Genomic DNA, 18,317 nt, shown 5'->3' with positions numbered 1-18,317 from the left:
CTTTTTTCCAGGCGGACTTAGGTCTAAATGGGTTAAAGGAAAGTCTTAAGCCAAGTGGCTTGTTTTGTTTGTTTTGTTTTGTATTATCATTCATGCTCTTCGCCTGACCCCCTTGGAGAACATCTCTGTGAACACATTCATAACATACTGTAAATAATGCTTCTACCCAAACATTCATTCATGAATCGTATTTTTACCAAACATTCATAATATTCATAATGCTTCTTACCAAACAGAGCCAATCCTCTGCGTGCAGCCATAAACCCAGCTGGTCATTTCCTGTTGGGGGATTGATAATCATTTTAATTTACTCTGTACCACACATGTGAACTCATCTCTGTCAATATTTAACACTGACAATCTATTCCTGTCAATTTACTCTGGCAATTATTCTCCCCGAATTGTCCTAATTTAGTCATTACGACAATTCCCAAATTCAGCATAAAGTCCCTCCCCTCCAGAAATCGCTCAAACAGGGCACAATGTCAGACTCAAGCTTCAGCCGAGTCTGAAATCAGGCTACATAATTCAACTAATTCAGCATACTCTCCTTATTTATATTCTTAATACAGTTTATTCCTTTAATACAGTTGGTTCCACTTCTTTTATATCAAAGTAAATTATGAATATGTTTCTGTATTAACATGTACTGTATGGTCAGATGGAAGCTCGAGTCTCACCAGGTTGTTGCTGCGGCAGTAGAAGTGACTGTAAGCTTTCCTTCGACTAGACAGTGCAAACAGGAAGTACTTGACCTGTCCTTCCTGTGAACAGCCAAGATACAGATGTTTTGGATTCTTGCCCAGTGCTCGTTTATAAGACCATATTTTCACTCTTAGGCTGCGTCCGAAATCCACCCTATTCTCTAATGTAGTGTACTAAAAGGGGGCTCCGCCATTTTGAACTAGTGTCCGAATGTATAGTGAGCATTTTTGTACCCTAATATAGTGTACTGAAGTATCCCACAATGCATTTGGATTTGTAGTGAGCATTCGATGGTCACTATTCAAGCGCTATTCAAGCCCTGCCGCCCCACAATGCACTGCGCTGGGGCCGCTGTCTCGCGCTTTGAGCACGCACATGCGGTGTGCACGCGCACACGCACACTGCAGGTTCGTCTCTGCGTCTCTGGGCAGGAGGAGTAGCCACCTGTTGCTGAGCAAACGCAACAGAACCGCTCGTAGCAGAACCACCGGCTAAAGAAAACAACTGTCCACAGCATTGTCACCAGAGAACAAAATTTGCTTTTCATCATTTAATGATGAAAACAGCTCTAAAGTTGTTTATGAAGAGAATATACGAGAATAGACGCTGGAGGCTTTTGTTTTTCGATCTTTTCTTCCCAACCTTCCACAGCTGATAATAATCATGATAAAATAATGTTACGGTATTTAAATTAGCAAGAATAACCTATTTTATCACAAACATGGGTGTATGTCTGCATGTGAGACAAATGAATGTGGCATAAACATTAGGCCTATATATATTTTTTAAATTGTATTCATTCATTGGTGAATCAATGAATGAATACAATTTAAAAAATATATATAGGCCTATAAATTTTTTAACATTATTTTATTGAATTGTGATGAATAAAAACATAATTATATTTGGCCTATTTCTCATAATAACAACGCAACATGTTGGTATGTTATTTCCAATCCACATTGGGGAGTTGATGTACAAGCTCACAACGCGTCGCTTCGCCCCCTGTTGAGAGCTTGTAGATCGGCTATTATTTATTGCTCCAAAAGCCAGCGCTAGAGTGTTTTAATTGTGCGACAGCGATGACGCAACCAGATGGCGACGGGGTAGTGTCCGAAATGCGCTGATTTGTTCACTACTGTAGTACACTACATCTGGATCCCTCATTTAGGGTTAGGGAGTAGGGAACGTGTTCCGCATTTCGGACACAGCCCAAGAAACACCAAGAATGATTATCATCCATGTTCTTGATACAGTAAGGGCCGGGGAGAAGTACCTTTGGTGTGCTGTAAGCCAGACGCAGTGTGTTCACTTCACTCCAAGCTTCAGGAGAATCTGGATGGAACATGTTGGGGGAGAAAGGTGTGAGTGGTGGGATCTATTGGGCCCTCTAGTGTCAATCTGTAAAATCTCATCATTGGTGCTGAGGGCTTTTTAAAACAGCCTGTCAAATCTCGTCATTGGTATAGTGACGTTTTTCATAGGACTTTAAACTGTATCCTACGTTCGTTCCATTGATCCAATGATTGACTTTAGTCGAGATGACTAAAATGTGACTAAAACTAAATTTTTTATAAAACAAATCTTAAAATTGTCCTAATCGCTTTTAGAACACCCACTCCGTTATTTTCAGCTTCTGAAGCCTTCTCTTTATATGTTTTCTACTTAGCCGTGACAGGGGCGGGATTTCCCGGCAAAATTACGTCATCATACACTACCGGCCAATCACAGCGAGGGTTATACACTGCCAGCCAATCACAGCGCATCTTGAAGTGGGGTCGCTATCACAATACGGCGGCCATATTTGTAGGCGCCCGTGTAGCTTGCCTCAACATAACAGCATTTACTCGGGTGAAGGAGTCCGTTTCTCCGGAATGCCTGAACGCACAGGAACCAGAGACCCCTCTAAAGATAGATCTCGGCGAGGTGGAGGCAGACGCGGGGGTGTGAGGCCCGGTCCGCGGCGAAAAACGGCCGAAAGACGCGGACGCGACCGCGGTTTGCTATAGAGCTACTGACCTCTAGGTGAGCAACTTACACAGTATAGCTTTAAAATAGTTAAAAAATAGAAAAAAAGGAAGGTTTTTGACATACATTTTTTTCACCCGACAAGGATATATGCTCCTATAAAAAAGGGACCGACCTGAGAAAGAGATGGTGGTCTCTGGAGGTTCCCCCGGCATCCTGACAGGGTGCCTGATGAAGTGATGCTTCAGAACGGACCTCCTCCTCTCTGGGTCCACTGAGAACTGAGCATGATACACTGATCAATATCCATAAATATACTGTACCTGTACCCAGGGGCGTCACAAGGGGGGGAAAAGTGGGACTGAGTTACCAGGGCCCACGGTAGAGGGAGGGGCTTTAATTATTTTATACTTTAGCTATTGAAAAATAGCAGACATACAAGCTCACAGCGCGGCACTGAGTGCCGTGCTGTGAGCTTTAGATTTTTTAAAAGTCATGAAAATGTGTATTTTTTAAGCAAACATTTGTGGGTCCGTGGTCAAATACACATCATTTTGGGGATATAATATACCTGGAAATAATGTACTCGATAGACTTTGTTTCATTCTCTTCCAAATCTGCCCAAAAAATAGCCTATCTACAAGCTCAAAACGGGTCGCAACGCATTGTGATCTGCTATTTTTTTGGCAAATGTTCCTCCCAGGATAATGGATGTTGGGGACATTTTGATTATCGCGATAATATCGTAAATCGTAATTGTTTTGGTCACAATAATCTCAACATGACATTTATATATCGTCCCATCCCTATTTAGGAGGCATGAGGAGCCACGTGTCATTGTCACCTGTCCTGTATCGGGTTCAATGAGGTCGAAGAAAGCTCTGACAGTGGCAAGAACAAGCTCTTTGCACCTGGAAAACACATGCACACGTGCACACACACACACACACACACACACATAATATATGTAATATATGTAAACAGTTGGTTAAATGTAATAACTTGCGTAAAAGATATTTTGTTTTACCAAACAATGGAGAGATGGTCAGTGGAGACCCATGACCTGGGAACTGCAGTAGCCTTGATAAAAAAAAAAAGACAAACAAAGGGAGACGTTCTGAAAATATTTCCTGTGAATAAAATCCTACTGTATGCGTATGACATGATTTTACAAGGCTTCAATTGCTGACAGTCGGAGAACTTCAACTCTTCATTACAACGTGTGGTGAAGTGATCCTTACCACCAGCGCCAGCTTGCTGGGGTCTCCCGGGGGACAGGGCAGGGACGTGAGGCCAGAGCGCACCTGGTAGTCACGGTAACCGCCTCCCACAGACAGGACGGTGACACCGCGCAGGTCCTCCGTGTGACCCACCCACCTCTGTCTCACTGCCGAGTAGAAGTCTGTCAAAGAACAAAAAACAAAGGATAAGAAATAAATGAAAAAGGTTATAAAAAGAAACACAGCCAGCTCACGTATTAGGAGGGCGTCAGGAGTCAGTCACCAGAAAAAAAAGAACAGGTGTTTTCAATGAATCTATCATGGTTAAAATAGAGTTTGAAGTTACAATGGGTTTGTATAGGAAGGGAGCGTGTCTGACAAAATGATTATTAAATATCTAAATACCGAATCAAGCAATTTGACTGTCTGTCCAGGTTGGTCACAAAAGCCTGATTAGATGATAAAATTATTATTATTATTATTAACACTATTTTGAATTATGTCAAATTTCTACTCAAATTATGTCCAGTGAGGAGTTTCGCTAGGAGAGCGTAACACATGTGAGGAACACACTGTGGCCCAATCCCAAATCCGCCCCCTTACAGACTCACTGACTTAGGCGTGCATCCACGCAAAGTCCACGAGGGCTTTAGGGCTGTCCCATTTGAAATTCAATGAGGGCTCAAGCAGAGCGCTTTATGCACCCTTTCGGTAAGTCAACATCCATGCAGACAATTAGCCAAAGTTCTTAGCGTTACCAGGGGAATGAGGGGGAATCCTCCAAACGTCATCATTTAAATAATGCAAATTAGTCATGCATCACGGTTAATGTCAACAAATGTCTTTCCATATAGCTACTCTTTGGTCTATCGATAAATGTGTGTAATCTCTGTGTTCATGTCAAGTTGCGGATTTGTCCATATGTATTGTACTATAATGTCCATGTATTTGATAGAGAATCACTGTGTTTACTTATTTATATCCATAATAATATGTATCGTATCGTCAACCATGTATCGTGATACGTAACGTATCGTTGTTCAAATGTATCGTTACACCCCTACTAAATGTATATACATAATGTGGATTTACAGGCTTCCCTTCCACAGCCAATTGTGTTCTTTGCAACCCACGGCCAAGTGAGATGCACTACAGAAGATTCAAAGCTACAGTCAACACAGTGGTGGGCAGACCCATGCCCCTGGACTACTGTACTGTACTCTGGCTTTCTTCACAATGTGTATGTACTGTATACTGTACAACACTATTGCAGGGGTCTTCAAGAGAGGGTCCGGAACCCAGAGGGGGTCCACAAGAGTTTCTACAGGGGGGGCCGCAAAATGTGTGATAGGATGTTATTTTTTTTATTTTTTTTTGTAAATGTTTTGGTACATTAACCATTGCATCCTTATTCTGAGGGGAACATAAAAAAAGGTCTGGTCTAGACGGGAGAAAAAGCAGACCAAGTACAAAGCCAAAGGTCAATTAAGTTCATTTACAGTTCAAGTGCTTATATTTCTGAAAATCCAATCTAAACACTGATGACAGTGCTGTCAAACAAGTCTATGAAATCTATGACATTTTTTAAATTTTCATCTCTCTCTCTCTCTCTCTCTCTCAGTTAAGGGGGTCCTTGGGCTGAAAAACTTTGAAGAGCCCTGCTGTATTGTATGGTTCCTACCCAGCAGGTAGGTGTCGAGGGCCAGCACCGGGGCCAGGTGAGGAGAGGCCTGGGTGATGATGAGGCTGACCAGGCGAGGACTGAAGCGGGGCAGGGTGAACAGAGCGCGGGCCACCACCCCTCCCATGGAGTGACCCACCAGCACCACGTCACGAGGGGGCGACTCCACGTCCTGATGGGGGGATGGAACGAGGGAGAGGACGTTAAGTCATTGATGAAAGCAAACGTTGGAAATGATTCTTTCACGTCTCGTTATTAACAGCACATACTGAACACGTAAAGGTTATTGTTACACAGCTTGGTCCGTAACGCCTCAATGTCTATAGCTGACCTGTTCTGACATCACATTGTTGACTGTCAAGACAGCTGACCATCATCACCTGGATATCCATACATGGAGACGACTGGATCATCACCTAGATCTCCATACTGTATATGGAGCTGACCTCTACATCTGATTCCCAGATGATGCCCTGTTAGGGCAACCACACTAATAGAATCCATTTTATGCCCATCGATATTAAGCCCATATCTGAGAATGCCCATACAACAGAATCTCTTTTATGTTCATCAATATAAACCCATATCTGGGAATGTCCATATGGACCCATTGTGTCAGTCTGCAGCGTGGTTGCGTAACATGAGTCACACTTGCAAATTAATTCCGTCCTTGTATGGCCATATATGATGTCATCAATAATAAGCCCATATCTGGGAATGCACATTATATTAAGCCCATATTTGGCAATGTTCATATATGGACACTACATAACATATCCTGTGTTTCTTAAACTGGCCAGACAGAATTCATTTGCAAATCAAGACAGCTGACCTCATCAAACCCTGGATATCCATACATGGAGATGACTGGATCATCACCTAGATCTCCATATAAGGAGCTGGTCAGTGGTCATTACCTCTACATCTGACCACAGACTCCATATATGGATATGGCTGACCTGTTCTGAAATCACAGTGATGACTCGACCAGCTCAGCAGAAGGGTATACATGCCAAAGTGCCCATGTCCATGCACCCAAGTGCGCAACCTCCTCTCATCCTTAGGGCGTCTTACTGGTAGTATCTTTTATGTATCTGTACAGTTTCTTTCTTACTGCTGTGCTGCCATTGGCAACCAAATTCCCTCCCCAGGATCATCTTTTAAAGCACCTGGCACTGGAAGCACATCCCTGAAATAAGGCAACATGCTCATGAACACATGAGAATAGAACTGTTGCTTTATTTAACCTGACCTGCTACCATTTAAAGCGGCATGTTGGATTTTTATGCCACACTTTTTATTCCATACTTTCTCTCCGAAAATGAATAAAATAAATAACCCTTCAATAAAGCATCATTCCATCTTGGAGTTACCCCTAAGCTGGCCAGTAGCAGACATGTGAGTTCTTCTGACCAGTGCTATGTTCGTAGAATACCTTTTTTCACTGAAGAAAACAAAATAAAAACTAAGCTACAGTATGACGACTAAATATATCGACAATTTTGACAACAAATAAAAACTAAAATGTTAGGGAGGGACTAGTGGAGAACTAAAAGTCATTTTACGTTTGGTTGCGCTCGGTTGTTGCCTCCTGAAAATAGTTCACAAGCTCACAGCGCGCAGCAGTGTGACACGTTGTGAGCTTCTAGATCGGCTATTTTCAGCATGCAACAAAGAGTAAAATCGGGTATTACGACGTCAAAAATGCCTGCCAAAATATTTATTTTTCTTTCGTAGAAAAAATCAACTGTAGATTTAGTAACCTAAAATCTCATATTTAGTCGACTAAAACGAGACTAAAACATTTCCGATGACTAAAATACTAAAAACTAAATACATTTTTATTCAAGAAAACTGTCAAATGGAACACTGGCCCAAATTCTGGGCCCTGGGTACAAGGATTCACTGTGGGCCCCCCATGTGCTTTAAATATTGAAAAATAGCAGATATACACGAGTGCCGCGCTGTGAGCTTGTAGATCTGCCATTTTTGAAAATTCGTGAACATTTGTGCAAGTCTTTGAATATTTCAAATCCTTCTAAGGTTTTTTGAAAAGCCCATGTTTCTATGTCAGTGGTGCTCAAACTTTTTCATGTGGAGGACCCCGAAAATGATATGCATTTGGCCACGGACCCCCATCTCAAAATATTTCGTTCCAGGGACCCCCCAGAAGCAAAATTTGAGTTACAAATGTTCGCTTAAAAAATACATATTTTCAAAGATTTGCATGCATTTTCACGACTTTTCAACAGCTAAAGTATAAAATAATGAAGGCCCCTCCACCTTGGGCCCTAGTAACTCAGTCCCACTTTCCCCCCCCTTGTGACGCCCCTGGTTGTGACCTTGTACAGACGGAGGATGGCCTTGATGCATTCGTGCAGGAAGAGTGTCTGCCGCCGCAGACTGCCTCCGTACAGCGCCACCAGCTCCTCGTTGAAGTCCACGGTGAAGACGTTGAGGTGCACGCCTCCCTCCATGTTCTCTGCCTTCCTGAGAGCCACCGAGCCCAGGGAGCGCGCTGCAAGGGACAACACACCAACAACAACATCAATGGCATCCCATTCAGTTTTAACTGGGCCATTTCCTGCTGCTTTGGTGCAGAAAACTTGTATCACCGTGAAAAGGACACAAAAAAAAAACAGTGAAAAGATGGGATGCATCGTGTTGAGAGCTTGTAGATGAGCTAATTTAACTTTTTTTAATGGATTTAATATTTAACCAAAGAAAGTTATTAACAAGAGCTTGTGACTAAATAACTGTCATATTTCTGTCCTTTTAGTCGACTAAATCTACAGTTGATTTTGTAAAAAAAAAGAAGAAAAAAAAAAAGATCTACTTCTGCGGGCCTTCATGGTATCATGAGTGGTATCATGTGACTGATTTTACCCTTGATTGCGTGCTGAAAATAGCCGACCTACAAGCTCACAATGGGTCGCAGCGCAAAGCGCTGTGAGCTTGTAGATCTGCTATTTTCAGAGCGCAACACCCGAGCGCAAGCAAACTTAAAATGACTTGTCTTTGAGTTCAACTGGATCTCTTCTCCAATCTCCACTAGTCCCTCCCAAACATTTTAGTTTAGTTTGTTTGTTGACGAAATTGTCAATATATTTTGTCTTAGTTTAAGTCATCATAGCTTAGTTTTTATTTAGTTTTCTTCAGTGGAAAAGGGTAGTCGACAAAATAAAGACTGTACTGATGATCATGAAATTTCCCTCTGACTAAGTCATATCAATAAGTAAAAGAGGGTGTGTGTGTGTGTGTGTGTGTGTGTGTGTGTGTGTGTGTGTGTGTGTGTGTGTGTGTGTGTGTGTGTGTGTGTTTGCCCAGAGATTATCTCCAAACCACTGGACCAATCGGTGCCACGTTTCTTGGGAACACTGCCAACAGGTCAGTAGTACTGCCACCTTCCTTCCCCCATGTGTGTTTTACATGTTTTGAAATATTTTACTGAATTGTTATAAGTGAAGTCAATTGGTTTGGCTCTGCAGGAGGCAGGAAAGAGGACAAAGAGGTGACTGGCTAGAGTTTTGTTTCAAAGAATGTGGTCAGACTGAACGGACGACTTCAGGAATCAGCGATACCAGTTAGCAGATACACTTGATACACTTTCACCTTCTGGCACCTAAATGTATGTCTGTCCCGTAGTGAAAGTGTATGTCTGTCTACTTGCCTGTCTATATCTTATCTTAATTAAGTGCCATCCACACTGAGCACTATAACTATAAAGATAACTATAACTATACTGTTCATCATTGTATACACACACACACATATAGTCATAGTTCTCAGTGTGAATGGCCCTTTAATTCCTCTGGTACTTTTCAGAGGAACTAATCATGTCTACAGTAATGCTACTGCTCCCTGCAAATGTACTGGTGTCTGACCTCCAACTTGCAACATGCACACAAGTTATCTCAAAATCTAAAGGTTGGAATGCCACATGGACGACATTTCTGTGCGCACACGCTGCGTGTGGTGGTGGAACCTTAACCACTGGTGCCAGTATTAACTTTTTGTTTTTGCCCCAGAGATTAACATGGCCTTATAAGGATGGCAATGATGGTCAGTTCAATACAGTTTGGTCTGGTTGGGTGTAAGGAGCGGCTCAGACTCAACGTGACGCAGGACTTCGCTCGGCATTAGCCGCTGTTTCCTGTTTATTATTCAGAGAAGAAAGCATGCTAACATTTTATAACCAACTCAGTTGTGGTCAAATAGAGCCAAAAAAAACGCATCATAACGTAATTTCACTTTCCAGATTAACCTCACATCACCAGGCTTTCCACCACGGAGGAAAGCCTTGTATTCGTTCTAAACCTAGCCAAGAAAAATAAAAAGGGTGGTTCCGGTGGTTGGTCCCGGTTGGCGTTGCATGTTTTTGTTCCCCACATAATACGAATCAATTAGATTATTCCCACAAATTCCTGCTACAAATTAAAATAAAAGATGAACATACCACATGATTATAATAGTACCAAAAGAAACAAAATGATTATTCCAATTTAAACCCATTTTAAACTAGAGGAATCACTCTGGAAATCTCAGTTGGAACTGTTAACCCCGTGACCCGATTCCGGATAAGCGGTTGAAGATGGATGGCTGATCAGAAACCCTGAAATCGATTATTATTGGTTATTTGATTTCAGTCACAAGCTGCATGTATTCCAAAGAAAATGCCATAGGAGAATACTGAGGATATTCTGGCCCACGACAGTCTCAAATGAAGACCTCTACAGGAGAACAGGCCTGACCCCACTGTCAAGTGTCATCAAGTTCAGAAGATGGATGTGGATTGGACATTCATAGTGCCATCCCAAGGGTAGCCATGAGATGGACACCACCGCGGGGAAGAGAAAAAGACCCAAGGAGACATGGAGAAGATCTGTGGAGAAAGAGCTCGGGCGGACCTGGGGCCAAGTACAACATTTGGCAGAAGACAGACAGCATTGGCGTTCGTTGGTGAAGACCGGTAGGTTCCGTAAGGAACCATTGTTTACTTAGATATGGAAGGATGACCTCCCACTTGGGTAATGACGCCCCCTGGCGATCATTCAGAGAAACTACTTCAGCTCCCGTACTAACGTAGGTAGGAAGGGCCTGTCACTCAAACCGGAGTGACCCGCCTCCAGGCTATATAAGCCCCCGGAGGCGGAAGTAACATCCTCTTAATACCACTCTCTGCCACATTCAGTGAAACAGAGGGGCATTACGTGGGAGGTCATCCTTCCATATCTAAGTAAACAATGGTTCCGTACGGAACCTACCGTTTACTGTCAATATTCCAGGATGACCTCCCACTTGGGATTCTTAAACTCCCCTCTAAGCCACAACCTACTCTCATACCCCCACACCCCCCTCATACGGGTGAGCACAGCCCAAACGGGCGTGACCCATCACCCAGAAGGTCCCAGGCCCACCGGACCTGGGTGTGAAGGCATGAGAAAATAAGGAGAGACCCTGACAGACCGAAGTCCGCCTCATTCAACTAAATGAAAAGGACAAGTCCGCCTTATAAGTAAGACACACTATATAAGGAAAACACAGGGTCCCCCCCAAAATACCCCAGGTGGCTACATGCCCACCTGTGGGAGGGGAAGATCCGACTCCTCTATGACGTAGAGGAGGCAACTGCACCCAGAACCGAATGCGCTAGCGAAGAGGATTCGATATCCAGGTGATAGTAGGCTGCAAAGGTAGAAGGCGAAGACCAATTCGCCGAAACACAAATCTCCTGAACGGAGACTCCCTTTGCCAGTGCCCACGAAGTAGCCACACCTCTAGTGCTATGGGCTTTAAGTGCCGCCGGCACTTCCACACCCGCACTAGAGTAAGCCAGCCTAATAGCATCCACAATCCACCTCGAAAGAGTGGGTCTAGACACCGGCTTTCTGACAAGAACATTGCCCATTTCCACGAAGAGCTGAGAAGAAGCTCTAGAACCAGCAGTCCTGTCACAGTAGGCCTTCAATGCCCTGACAGGACAAAGGCAATTCAGCCGTTCATCCTCCACCGAGACAAACGGAGGAGGATGAAAAGCCAGAAGAACAACAGGCTCCTTAGGAACCACCATGTTCTTAGGAACAAACTTAAGATGAGGCTTGAGCAACACCTTGAGATCATTGTTCATAAACTGCATGCACTCCGCAGACACCGAGAGAGCTTGCAGGTCACCAACTCTTTTAGCCGTGGCCAAAGCCAGCAAAAGAGCCGTCTTGAAACTCAAAAGTTTCAAAGGCATCCCTACAAGCGGCTCAAAGGGAGCCCGACATAGGCCCCCTAGAACCACCTGCAGATCCCAAACTGGGAACAAAGACCTAGTCACCGGCCTCAAACGTTCAACTCCTTGCATGAACTTGAGGACCTCCGGGACTTTAGAAGGTGCCTTGCCCGCCACCCCCAGGTGACAGGCATTAATAGCCGCCAAATACCCCCTAAGGGTAGAAAATGCAAGACCACTTCTCAAGCGGTCCTGCATAAATTCCAGAATCTCCTGGGCTGACGCCACATGGGCCACCACCGGTGGAACACGCGACTCACACCAGTCCTCAAAGGCATTCCACCTTCCATCATAAGACGCCCTCGTAGAAGGCGCCTTAGCACTCTGAATGGTAGCCACCACTTCAGAAGAAAAACCAGCTGCCAGCAGGTTTAACCTTTCACGTGCCAAACCCACAGGTCTAGGACCTGCAGGTCTTGGTGGAAGATCTCCCCCCTGGCCTGACTCAACAGATCTCTGCACTGAGGCAGCTGCCAACCCGGTTCGCAAAGGAGAGGGGCGATCGCCGACCTCCACGTGCCCTTGTAGGGAGCCACCAGGAGCATCTCCAGACCGAACCTCCTGACTCTCTCCAGAGTGGGTCGGATTAAGTCGAAGGGGGGAAACGCGTACAGTAGACCTCTCGGCCACGTGTGCGCTAAGGCGTCCAACCCCAAGGGAGGACTGCCCTTCACCGCGAAGAACAACGGACACTTCGTATTCTCCGCTGACGCAAACAGGTCCGCCACTGGCTGACCGAACTTGCGAAAAATCTGGTTCGCCACCCTGGGGTGGAGAGACCAATCCTCGTAGCGAGACCCTCCCCTGGACAGGAGATCTGCTCCGCTGTTGAGGAGACCTGGGACGTGTAAGGCCCTGATCGACTTGAGGCGCGACAAGCACCAAACCGTCAATTCTCGAGCCAGACGGTCCAGTGGCAACGACGACAGGCCCCCCTGTTTGTTGACATAAAACATGGCCGTCGTATTGTCTGTCCTGACCAGGACGTGACAATGCAAAATCCAAGGCTCGAAATGCTTGAGCGCCAGGAGTATAGCCATCAACTCCAAATAGTTGATGTGACGACCCCTCATCTCCAGAGGCCAAAGCCCCTGCGCTGTGCGCCCCTCGAAAGTGGCTCCCCATCCACTGACACTGGCGTCTGTCGTGATCGACTTGCGGGAAACCACCTCGCCAATCGAGACCCCGCTGGTGAGGAACCCCTCCACCAGCCACGGAGACAGGGCGATCGCGCAGGAAGGGGAAACCGTAACCTTCTTGTACTTCAAGGAGGGCGGGATCCCGAGGGATAACATCCATCTTTGAAAAGGTCTCATATGAAACCTGCCCAAACGCAACAGATGTACTGCGGAAGCCATCATTCCCGTCAGTACCATGCAACTCCTGTAAGTGACCTCCTGGCCCACTTGAAAGGAGTCGATACATTCCCGAAACCTGTCCACCCTCTCCTCTGAGAGACGGGCCGACATGTCGGATGAATCCAGAAGGACCCCAATGAATGTAAGACGACTTGCTGGAGTCAGCATGCTCTTGCCGTGGTTGACTATGAAACCTAAGGCCTTCAGGTGAGCCAAAACCACTTGTGTGTGACGCGCCACTTCGTGGGCGGAGCTCGCTGAAATCATCCAATCGTCGATGTACGTCGCCAACCTGACGCCCTGCTGTCTCAGCGGGGCGATGGCTGCTTCGGTCACTTTCACGAAAACCCTCGGGCTCAGTGACAGACCGAAAGGGAGTACTGTGTACTCGTACAGGCGACCCTCGAAGGCGAACCGTAGGAATTTCCTGTGTGGGGGATAAATCTGGACGTGCTGATAAGCATCCTTCAGATCCACTGAACAGTGGAAATCCCCTTGCCTGACCGACCGTAACATGGTGGGTACAGTTAGCATCCTGAAAACGTATTTCTTCAGGTACACGTTTAGTGCCTTTAGGTCCAGGATGGGACGTAGCCCCCCCCCCCTTTTTGGGCACCAGGAAATAACGGCTCCAAAATCCCATGCGGGATTGGGTCCTGTCCAGCTCCACTATAGCACCCTTGCTTAGCAAGGAGCTGATCTCTTCTCTCAAAAGATTTGCTTTTAAACCACGCGCCCTGGTATGAATAACCCTGCTCGAAAGCGGGGGTATGTCTGCGAACTGTAACCTGTAACCCCTGGTTATCGTTCGAAATACCCAATGGCTCGGGTTGCATAACTTCCACTGGCGCGCGCAGCGTGCTAGCGTGTTTTGAGCGAGAGAAACCCCACCACTGTGCTTCCGTGACGGCGGAGCTTTTTGGCGGCCGGACCGGAAGTGGGGAACCTGCGTATCCGTATCCGGAACGACCGGATGCGGAGCGCAAGGGTTCAATAGGCCGCATGGCGGAAACACCTTCTGGTTGTACCGCTTGACTAGCGGAGCTATTTTGCGGCGGGACCGGAAGTGGGGAACCTGCGTATCCGTATCCGGAACACCCGGATGCGGAGCGCAGGGGTTCAATAGGCCGCAAGGCGGGAACACCTTCTGATTGTACCGCTTGACTAGCAGAGCTTTTTTGCGGCCGGACCGGAAGCGGGGAGCTAGCGAATCCGTATCCGGTGAAACCGGAAGCGTTCGGTTTTCGCTCGATAGAGCAACAGGAAGAGCAAAGCGATTCGCCTGATAAACAGACTCGCCCACAACTAAAGCGGGGGCGGCTGTGGCTCAGGAAGTAGAGTGGGGTGGCCAATGATCCGTGGGTCGGCGGTTCACATCCCAGCTACTCCTGTCTACATGTCGAAGTGTCCTTGGGCAAGACACTGAACCCTGCGTTGCCTCCAATGGTGTTAGCTTGACAGTTGCCACCATTGGTGTGTGAATGTGGGAAGTGAGGACGCTGGCGTTGACTGTTCGCCGCTTCACCTCCCAATGTATGAATGAATGGACCATTGTAAGCGCTTTGAGTTCGCAACTTGCTTAGAAAAGCGCTATAAAAATGCAATTCATTATTATTATTATTATTATAAAGCATTCTCTCCTGACAGGAGAGGAACTTTTACGTTTAATACCTGCTCTAAGGCCTTTATGCTTGTCCCTTGACCCGGGCTCATAGTAGGCCGACAGAATTTCTGACTCAAGGTTAAATTCATAGCATCGCTCACGCGAGGGAAAATCCACTCGCGCGCATGAGGAACCACATAATTGTTTGACGTTAACATTACTGGTTGCTGATAAAACCTGTGACTGATTAAAGAGTCCTGACGGGACTCCATCATTCTTACAGGAGGCATGCATAAAGGAGTCATATTGTCGACGCGAGGGATATCCCACTCGCGCGCTTGAGGAACCACATAATTGTTTGACAATAACATTACTGGTTGCTGATAAAACCTGCGATTGATTATCGAGTCCTGACAGGACTTCATCATTACTACAGGAGGCATGCACGATGGGGTCGTCTGTGCTAGTGCGAGAGAGTTGGACAGAGACAGACTTTGCTCTTTCAACATATTTATTGTCGACACAGGAGGCATCAAAATCAACATTTTCATTTCCCCTACACGGGGTACCGAAAAACGCCCTCGTTTGGGGGGAGGGGGACCGAGAGACACCTCGGACCCCCGCCCCAGCACAATCCCCCTCTTCTGAGTGTCATTTGCGCTGTCCCCTACCGCGGCCACCGCGGTAGGAAGACTGCTGCCTGCCATCCTTGGACGGGCGGCGCGGCTGAGCGCGCTCGGGAACCACCACCTTGCTGCGGGGCCTGTCAGGCGCCCTGGCTGCAGAGGCTCCCCTGGAGGAAGACGAGTGCTTCTTAAAAGAAGCAGAGCGGCCCCTTTCCTTGACGCGGGAGGAGCGGGACGCCCTCCTAGCTTGCTGCGGTTCTTCCTGTGGCACTGTGGTGGACTCGACGATGTCCTTAGCCGCCTTGAAGAAGGTAACTCTACCCTGCAGCAGCTCCAAGCCCCCACCCATGAGGGTGGTGGGACTGTTCTCCATGTTAATGAGAGACTTGTACATCTCCCCGCGAGGACCTAGAGGCTTCTCGCCCACGTCCCTCTTAGGCTCGAGGTCGACATAGTCGAGCCAGCGGGCTCTCTCAGACTGGAGGTTGTAGTCCATGGACCTGCCCATCCACTTAACCGCATGCCAATTGACCTTCAGCATGATGTCAAATAAAGTGTTCAGTTCAGCTGTGTGCTCCCCCGTGGGCAGACCTTTGACCAGGTCCTTGGTGGAAGCGAGCAAGAGCTGGATTAGATTCAGGTCCTTAGCGGCCAGAGCAGCGGACCGGTAGGCGTTACGAGCCCTGTCCGACTGCAGCTTGTCCTCCAGGACAGTGAACCCCGGCGGGTTGGTGCCGACGGGGCCGACAAACGGCCCGTTTTTAGCCGTGCCTACATCCTTGTACTGGGGTCTGACGGAACCCAGAAAAGATTGTGCCAACAGGTGGTCCAGGTTAGGGCAGGTGGACATGCCTGCCTCCGCACCGCCCACCAAATCCAACACAGAAAAAGGCAGCTTCCTGGGGTCTTTGTGTGTCTTCCATGAGGAATGGAGGGCCTTGGTGAAACCTTTCACCAGCGGCAGCCTGGAGAGGACATACGGGGCGGGAACCGAAGGCTCCTGCCCGGGCATTTCGTCATCATCCTCGGCCTCTTCAGAGGGGAGAGGAGGTGGCAACTCCTCTCCAACTCTGGCAAGAGCTCTCATGTAGACCGTGAGATGATCCAGCATTTCTGCTGCAGAATCGACGTCCTCTGCTCCCGCTTCACCCGCTTGACTGACGGGTGGAGGGGCAGTGGTGCCTGAGGAGGACTGGGAGCTCCCTGCGGCGTCCAGTTGACGTGCTGGAGCCGCAGGGGCATTACCTTTCACTGTGACCGTGAGTCGAGAACCATCGTTCTCGACGGAGTCCTCCTCCTCCTCGGCCGTGTATCCAGAGTATTCAGAACCAGAACCCTCGCTCTGACAGGAGCTCAGGTCCGACTCTCGCCTGAAAGTCTGGACTGTTTTGGTGATGCTCACGTCGAGGGGAACGTCCCCGACGGTCACATCCGAGCGTTTCTTTTTGGGCACCGCGCCCGAAGGGGAAAAGGCTACCGGAGGGATGTTAGCCTTCTTGGTCGCCTTCTTAGCGGCGACTTCACCAGACCCGCCAGCTCCAGTGACAGTGGAGCTAGCTGCGGTCGGTTGCGCGGCAGGCGGTGTCTCATGTAGCACGGCGCCATCTTGACTTGGAATGGCGCGCTGTTTGCCAAACGGATCTCCGGAAGGCAGTGCCGCACCTTGACCAACGGTGCGGGCCGCCTGGGGAAGGAAAGACTGGGCTGTGGGGTTGAGAGCAGTGGACCCACCTGGTGGAGCGCAGGCCCCGAGGCCTGCCCTGGCTAGGTAGAACCGGTGTACCAGTACATCGTGGTCGTAGGCCACGCAGAAGTCACAGAAAGGTCCTGCTCTCCCCTGAGGACTCAGTGCAGAGAAGGCGTGTGCAACGCCCATGCAGCCGACACAGAGAGGGTGAAGATCCTGTCCGTCGATGAGTCCTGGACAGCCTTGACATTGCCTCGGCAGGAAGGCCAGAGGATCCATGGCGAAGCACTGTAGATAGAGTTAACAAGAAGCAGACGAGCTAACAAGCTAACGGCTAAGGCTAGGCCACGCTTGATTCGGGCAGGGCCTGAACAAGCGGTAAGCAGTGTAGCTAACGTTAACAAATAGCAGACGAGCTAACAAGCTAACGGCTAATGCTATGCCACGCTTGCTTCGGCGGAGGCCTGAACAAGCAGTAATAATCCTTTGTTATAGAAGGAAATAACCGTCGTTTTAGGACGGGACAAGAATAAGTATTCTTAAGTACGGGTTAATTCAACACTCGCCGGTGGGCGACTCCAATGCCACCGCTTTAGGCTAATGCGCGAAGAATAATAATACAAAGGCTGAGTTTCAACTTATCTGAATGTGATATCGCAGAGAGTGAAAAGAGGATGTTACTTCCGCCTCCGGGGGCTTATATAGCCTGGAGGCGGGTCACTCCGGTTTGAGTGACAGGCCCTTCCTACCTACGTTAGTACGGGAGCTGAAGTAGTTTCTCTGAATGATCGCCAGGGGGCGTCATTACCCAAGTGGGAGGTCATCCTGGAATATTGACAGTAAACTTATGTGCTACCTAGCACGAAGAGGATTAAGTAAGTAAGTATTTGATTTCAGTTCCTCCTCTCGCTCCATTTTCTCTCCCTCTCTTTCATATGCACATTGGGGATGCTATTGTCCTCGAGTTTAAGCCAAAAATGTAACTCCAAAACAGCATTACATTGTTTACTCTGTTTACTAAGGCTGCCTCTTCCAGTCAAAGACTGTTGATCTATGACACCAGGCTGAACACAGAGTCATTGTCAGCAGACAACAGAGGCGCGCTTGTTTATGGAAACTATACAGACATCTATGAATAATTCCAAAATGACACAATACACAAAGAGAGTGCCTGTGAAATAAAAGTTGCCCA

General features: G+C 47.4%; 1 protein-coding gene across 1 annotated transcript in view; it reads right to left on the bottom strand.

Annotated features, from left to right (window-relative positions):
- Positions 1-18,317, bottom strand: part of pgap1 (post-GPI attachment to proteins inositol deacylase 1) — a 42,301-nt gene that overhangs the window by 19,724 nt on the left and 4,260 nt on the right. Inside the window, exons 3-11 of the mRNA XM_080752506.1 lie at positions 7,917-8,092; positions 5,575-5,746; positions 3,915-4,075; positions 3,701-3,753; positions 3,518-3,584; positions 2,849-2,954; positions 1,982-2,040; positions 681-764; positions 230-279 (exon numbers count right to left, since the gene is read on the bottom strand). Of these exons, the coding sequence (XP_080608632.1) occupies positions 230-279; positions 681-764; positions 1,982-2,040; positions 2,849-2,954; positions 3,518-3,584; positions 3,701-3,753; positions 3,915-4,075; positions 5,575-5,746; positions 7,917-8,092 (928 nt within the window). The remainder of the gene's footprint in view (positions 1-229; positions 280-680; positions 765-1,981; positions 2,041-2,848; positions 2,955-3,517; positions 3,585-3,700; positions 3,754-3,914; positions 4,076-5,574; positions 5,747-7,916; positions 8,093-18,317) is intronic.

This window comes from Nannobrachium achirus, assembly GCF_963921795.1.
Source record: "Nannobrachium achirus genome assembly, chromosome: 22".
Lineage (NCBI taxonomy): Eukaryota > Metazoa > Chordata > Actinopteri > Myctophiformes > Myctophidae > Nannobrachium > Nannobrachium achirus.
Note: the sequence above shows the minus strand (reverse complement) of the source record. Positions and strands in the feature narration are given on the sequence as shown.